The sequence below is a fragment of the Galeopterus variegatus genome, unplaced genomic scaffold (assembly GCF_000696425.1).
Source record: "Galeopterus variegatus unplaced genomic scaffold, G_variegatus-3.0.2 Scaffold366, whole genome shotgun sequence".
NCBI lineage: Eukaryota > Metazoa > Chordata > Mammalia > Dermoptera > Cynocephalidae > Galeopterus > Galeopterus variegatus.
In genome coordinates this window covers 469,899-476,207 of record NW_007726477.1, presented here as the reverse complement: position 1 = coordinate 476,207, position 6,309 = coordinate 469,899, and the positions used below count along the sequence as shown (strand labels likewise).

Here is a 6,309-nt window from a genome sequence, read left to right as displayed (position 1 = left end):
AAGGGGGGGGGGGGGACAGTGAGGCTGGGCCATGAAGCACATACCACCTGGTCACAAGAACATTGTACGCTGTTAGAACCAACCAAGTCTTCTGTGGCAACAACACTAATCCCTTGCTCTGTGATAGTACATATTTGAAATGTCTTATCCTGACTTTCCCAACTCCACAGATCCAGATTTCTAGGTCAGAAAAAAATACTCAGAATAGTATTTTTCTACTCACAGAACATTTCCTTTGTGTCAGTCAATGAACTAACAGGTTTCTATGCACCATCTCATTTGATCCTCACTGTAGCATAAATATTATTATTATCCTCATTTTACATATGGGAAAATCAAATTTTAGAGGCTAAGCAACTTGCCCAAAGTCACACAAGTAGTAAGAGTTAAAAGAGGTGTTGAAACCAGGTATAACTAAACCTATGCACTTTACTACACAAACATGTCTCTATACCAGCCAATAAAGTTTTGTACAAAGCCCTTGTTCTTAGGAGGAAACAGAAGGAATTTATTTCCCCTTCTCGTTAACTCCTCTCATATCAGCAGAGAGGGAAGTTGGTATCATAAAAAGAAAATAACTTGGGCTGCTGTGTCTGACAAACCTGGTTTTGAGTACCAGATCTCCACTGATCAGGACTTCAGAAAGTGGCTTAAATCACCTGGAACCCCAGTTTCACTTGAAAAACAAAAATTAAAATACCTGATATACATGGTGAGGTTATAAAGCCTAACCTGAGGAGGATAAAAGACAGTGTACCAGCAAGGGCCTCATCAATGACTTAAGAGCTGTGGTTTTAGACAGATGGAAACTTAAATCAATTTATGTATACTTTTAACCACCACCCTGGCCCATGCTCCCCACCAAATTTTGGAAAGCAATACCTGACAGAAAAAGGAATACTGAAAAAGAAATGAGTTGCTGGGAAAAGTGCAGAACAAAAGAGGGGCTTTAGCAGGTCCTCAAATATCTGTAGACAATATCTGAGTTCAAAATGCTCTGGATTCCTAGATCCCTACTACCAATGTGTGGCCTGAGAACCAGCAGTATCAGAATCCTCATCACTGGGAGCTTGACAGAAATACAGGCTCTCAGGCCCCACAACAGACTTACTGAATCAGAAACTGCATTTTAACAAGAGCCCCAGCTGACAATAGTGACATGGTGAATATCATACACAGTATCCTAGAAGCTTGTCTAGGATGTCCTCACCATTGGACAGTTCAACTATATGAGTCACAAGTTGTAGAAAGGAGTCAACAGTGAATAATAAAGATAATAATGGAGCTTAAAAATGCTAAATTAACATCTGTATACCAAACAAAAGATGACAAACCTGGACATCAATTCAGAACTGTATACTGTTAATATAATTTTTAAATGTAGTATTTCAGTATAAACTATAGTGGGGCTGACCCCTCCCAGAAGAGAAAAACCAGCAAAGTTTGCTCAGCAATGAAGAAAAGAGACTATCTGCTCTACCTACCTCACAGAGTTAAATCTGATAGTGTACGGGGAAGAAAGCACTTTAAACTGTAAAAAACTGGTATTTTCCTTGAAATCAAAGTTGCCTTAAGATCACATTATTGGCATCATAAAATTGAAGGGGGCAAAACAATTTACCTTGAAAAGTATAAGTAACAGCACAAGAAAGAAAATAAATTACCCATTAGCCTTACTGGAGTTAAGAGCACCAGTAGTTGGCCCACAGCTCATAAGTACAGGGGGAAAAATACCTCAGTAAGGGGAAAACCAACAATCAATTTTGTGCTAAGAAAACAGCAAATGCACCTGTCAACAAGTTCTGCTCACTAAAGCATGAGCAAATGCATCACACTCACCCAAAAGTGCAGCAACTATGCCCACCAGCCCTGTGCCAGCACCCAGCTCCACAGCAGAGCAGCCCCTGAGCTCCACAGCTCCCATCTCCAGGTATGTGGAAAGAACGATGGCCTGAGTCAAAAAACAATGTGATTATGATTAAGGTCAACAAGCATTCTAGGAGCTGCAGGGTTCAGGTTGGCTACGCACCAGCAGGAAGAGACCGCATACCTCCTCTCACGCTGCAAAGTTCGATTCCTAGTTTCACAACACACACAGCAACTTAGCTGCTGCTATAAGGTAACCTCCTAGAGCAAGCACAGACACAGTGTACCCAAAGTCCCACAGCAGTGGTCAGTGACACTGCCCCCACCAAGACAGGGTCCTGCTGAATCTGGGAAGTTTAATTTTTTACTGTGTCACAGCACTTTTACACTTGAGGTTTACAAAACTATTCTGGAAGAAAGGACATAAACAATTTCTGTGATTTTTGTTTAAGGGACTGTCCAGTTCCTAAACCAAGCTCAGGTCAGCAATGCCACAACTTCACCCAGAGGAAAAAAGCAGTGCAGTGCCTAAGGCTCCCTGAGCTGTGTCACTCACGGTCACCGCCCCATAGAGGCCCTTACCATATGTTTTGAGTATAAGTTTTGGCAAAAGTTCTAGACACTTAATGTGTGAGTTAGCATTTGTTTACCATCCTATAAAAATTGTATAATAGTAACATAATTTTTTAACTATACTTTGTTTTTGATAGCCACATACTATGAGAACAACTGACAATTCCTTTTCTTGGTGAGCATTTAGGAGGTTTCCCATTCCTCATTATTAATCTTTATTACTCATTATGGGAATAATTTTCATATAGTTACCTTGGAGTGGATTGCTAGAAGTGGTATTACTAGGTTCGAACATATTAAGGTTTTTTTCCTAAAGATTTCTCTAACATCCCTAATGCAATGTTAACACTGTAAAACTGCATATATGCCAATCATTTATTCAATACTAATTGAGATCCCACTGAGTCCTAGGTGTGGCACTAGATGCTGAGGGCACAAGTCACTGTCCTCAAGCAGACAGAACAGTGCTAGGAGAGGAAGAGGTAACAGAACAATTATAATTTTGCAACCATTACAACTATGGAAAACTTAAAAGAAAACACATGACTTCATTTTGGGCTTTCTCACTTTACAATATTCTTTGTGCAATATTTTATTTTTTTATTAAATATAGTATTTTTTATTAAAATACAACTTATTATACATATTTGTGGGGTACAGAGTTGACTATCAATACTTACATACGATGTGATCAAATCAGAATAATTAGCATATTCATCATTACAAAACGTCATCATTCTTTGTGTCCATTAACCAATTTCTCGCTAACCTCCCTCTCCCTACCACTTTCCCACCTCTAGTAAGCATAGTTCTGCTCTCTCCTCTGAAAGTTCAATTTATTATTGTGATTGCTGTTTTTTTCTTTCCTTATTTATTTATTTAAGCTCCCACTTATGAGTGAGGAGATGGGGTATATATCTCTTTCTATGCCTGGCTATTTCTCTTTGTGCAATATTTTAAAGACTAACTTAAACAGCGTCCATTGCCGTCAGGGACTCCTGCTTTCCATCCAGTGTTCTTTCTTATTCACTGGGTTATTACTGGCAAGTCCTTTAACTTCCCTCAGCACTCATTTATTCACCTTTAAAATGCAAACCATGTGGGAGGTCAGGGGCAGTGACTAGTAAGGGATAGGAGTTTGGGAGGGAGGTGATGAAAATGTTTTAAAATCGAGGTGGTGACAAGTTGCACTACTCTAAATTTACTTTCTAAAAAACCCACTATATTGTGTACTTTAAACAGGTGAAGGGTATGGTATGTGAATCATATCTCAATAAGGCTGTTATTTTTTTAAAAAAGTAACGACCAGTCTTATAATCAAGTGTAGATGCTTTCAGAACCCCCAACCCACGGCTTACTTACCGCATCCCAAACCACTGCTGCGACTCCCAAATGCCTCCAGTCCTGGCGGATCTGGATCGTGTGGTTTGCAAAGGAGAAGGTGGCAAGAGGCTTGTGGAATTTCTGCAACCCCATTCCCGCGGTCTCCTCATACGGCACCAGGGCCATCTTGCCCACACCCAGTCCTCTGCTCGGACCTGTCGTGCAAAAGAATCCTGGGTCACGCTCTGGCCAGAAGATTTATTATCTCTTAAGTAACTCCAAATGCTTTCTAAGGTTGTTTTACACGTCAGAAAGAAGATGAAAGAAACAGGTGTGGGAAGCCTTTGTGTAAATCCTTTTGCGTGGCTCTTCCTCCGAGTCTTATGGGAAATGAAATTCGGCTCTGAATTAGTACCAATGGATGTTTGGGGCAGAACCTTTCAACTCCTGCAGGATGCCCAACACACTCCACTGTTACCACTCCGTGCTTCGGAGCTGCACAGCGGAGTGAGAGGCGGCGGTGACCCACCAGGGTCCCGGAGCAGCTGAGGAGAAGGAACTTTCTAACCGCCCGGACCCGCCTTGACTGCAGAGCTGCCGGTCTTCCCCCAGGTCGGTGAGTTCTGCAGTAGCAACAATGGAAGCGACGCTGCACTGACTGGGTGGTAACGGCCTGACTGACTATCCTGCCTTCTGACACCAGCCGGACACACACGGCCACCGCTGTTCCATCTCCTCGACCCGTGGTCTCCGAGTCGCTCGCGGGGACAGCGGGGCCCGGGTGCGGGGCGGACTCGGTGTCCGGAGATCGAAGGCCTCCACGAGGCCCCCCTAAGCCTGCCCTCGCCCACCCCTCTAAAGGCCGACAAGCGCGCCCTTATTTCCCGCCGGCCCCCGAGCGCAGGGAGCCACCGGGCGGAGGGCGAGGCGCACCCAGCACTCCCCGAAGCAGGGCCCTCCAGCCACTCGGGACAGAGGTGCAGTCACGCTGGTACTTACGGTTCGGAAGGCGGCCCGCGTCGCGCGCTACGCTGGCCCCGCCCCGACGCAGGAGGCGGAAACGAGCTGCCGTAAGCCGGAGCGCCGGAGTCGGGCGCCCCGCCCCTCCCCCGACAGGAGCTCAGCGCGCGCCGGGGGCGTGGCGTGGCGCGGTGCGGAGGGGACTCCCTGGCTGTCCTGCGTGGGGGCCCGAGGTGTTATGGGAACACTGGGTGTGGGAAGGGGAGCCAAGTGCCGAGCAAGCGGTGGGACGCAGAGAGGGCCCGGGCGCCCCGGCGGCGGGTGAGGGGCACCCGCCCACCATCCACTGCGTGTGCTCTGCTGCCGCCGGGCGCGCTCTCTGCCGCCCGCCACTCTCTGGCCTGTGGGCGTGCTCTCTCGCCCGCGCGATTTGCTTCTTTGGATTCTAGTTTTAACTGTGGCCAGTTAGCGGGTGAAAGAGAAAGTTTGCCCCGAAAAATGCGTGGTCACGCATGCGTCTCCAAAGTGGAGACCGAGACGGTGTAGTCGCCCGCCTGGTGACAAAGTCACCAAGCCCTACGCAACTTAAGTGGGCACATGGCGCCTGGGCTTGGATTTTAAAATGGTCGGGCGAGGGACGCGCGGTCGCCCCGGACCCTTACCTAGGCGGTTGCAGCGGAGGCCAGTGTCCCCTCCTCATCCTCCTGGGGCAGACGGTTAGCGCGCCTGCCTTGGCCCACCTGTGCTGGGCGTGAAAGGGGCTTGCAGCTGGAGTGAGCACCCGGGAGTGGGACGGCGCGGGCCGGCTTCGTTCTCTCGGGGAAGGTTTGCTTTTCTTCCCGGACCCTGCCCCCGGGCCCGCCCCGCCGCAGCCCTTACGGTCACCGTCAGCCCCGGACACCCGACAGGCTCAGCTGGGTGAGGCCCGAGCATTGGTGCCGGGGAGCGGGGAGCCTCCTGGCCTCTCGCGGCCGCGGGCGGCATGTCCGGCCTCTCCGCGTTTCCTTACCTTCCAACACAAGGCTGCGGCCTGCGGCTGCGAAGGGGACTTCCGGAGTGAATTTGGAAGACCACCAGCGAGGGTGAGGGTCTTTTACCTTTTTTTTTTTTTCTTTTTTAGTCTTCTCTTCCTCTTTTTTCTTTCAGTATCTCCTGTCTCTCTTACCTCCTCTGCTGCTCTGAGCTGTTCTGCCTCTCAACTTTCCTTTTTTTAAACCTCCTTTCCCCCTTATTTTCTCTTTGTCCCTTTTCTTTGGGAAGCTACCATTAGCACAAGAAAGAGTATGAGAAAAAATAAACAAGTAAAAAGTTTTTTTTTTAAAAAAGTATCTAAGGGCTTTGGGGCCAGAGAAACCTCGAAAGTTTAATTCTGCCTCTCACACTTTAAATGGGCTGTAATTGCTAGGCCTCCCTGAATCCCCCGACTCCTCATCCTAGCACAGAGGTTTTGGCCCCCTCCATTTCTTCTCCCTGTACTCCATTTTTCCTACTGAAATCACACGTGACTTTAAAAACCAAGACAAAACCTTTCCAAGTCTCTCCAGTGCTCTACTAACATAGGATATTGGCCTAATGACATTTACTTAC

General features: G+C 47.2%; 1 protein-coding gene across 3 annotated transcripts in view; it reads right to left on the bottom strand.

Annotated features, from left to right (window-relative positions):
* Positions 1-5,838, bottom strand: part of METTL21A (methyltransferase like 21A) — a 19,467-nt gene extending 13,629 nt beyond the window's left edge. The window contains exons 1-3 of one of the 3 annotated variants that reach the window (XM_008568012.1): positions 5,732-5,838; positions 3,802-3,977; positions 1,840-1,951 (exon numbers count right to left, since the gene is read on the bottom strand). In XM_008568012.1, the coding sequence (XP_008566234.1) occupies positions 1,840-1,951; positions 3,802-3,948 (259 nt within the window). In that variant the 5' untranslated portion in view covers positions 3,949-3,977; positions 5,732-5,838. Of the gene's footprint in view, positions 1-1,839; positions 1,952-3,801; positions 3,978-4,761; positions 4,802-5,384; positions 5,499-5,731 lie in introns of those variants that run through there. The other 2 variants (XM_008568014.1, XM_008568013.1) reach the window with 2 other exon arrangements.
* Between the last annotated feature and the right edge of the window lie 471 nt (positions 5,839-6,309).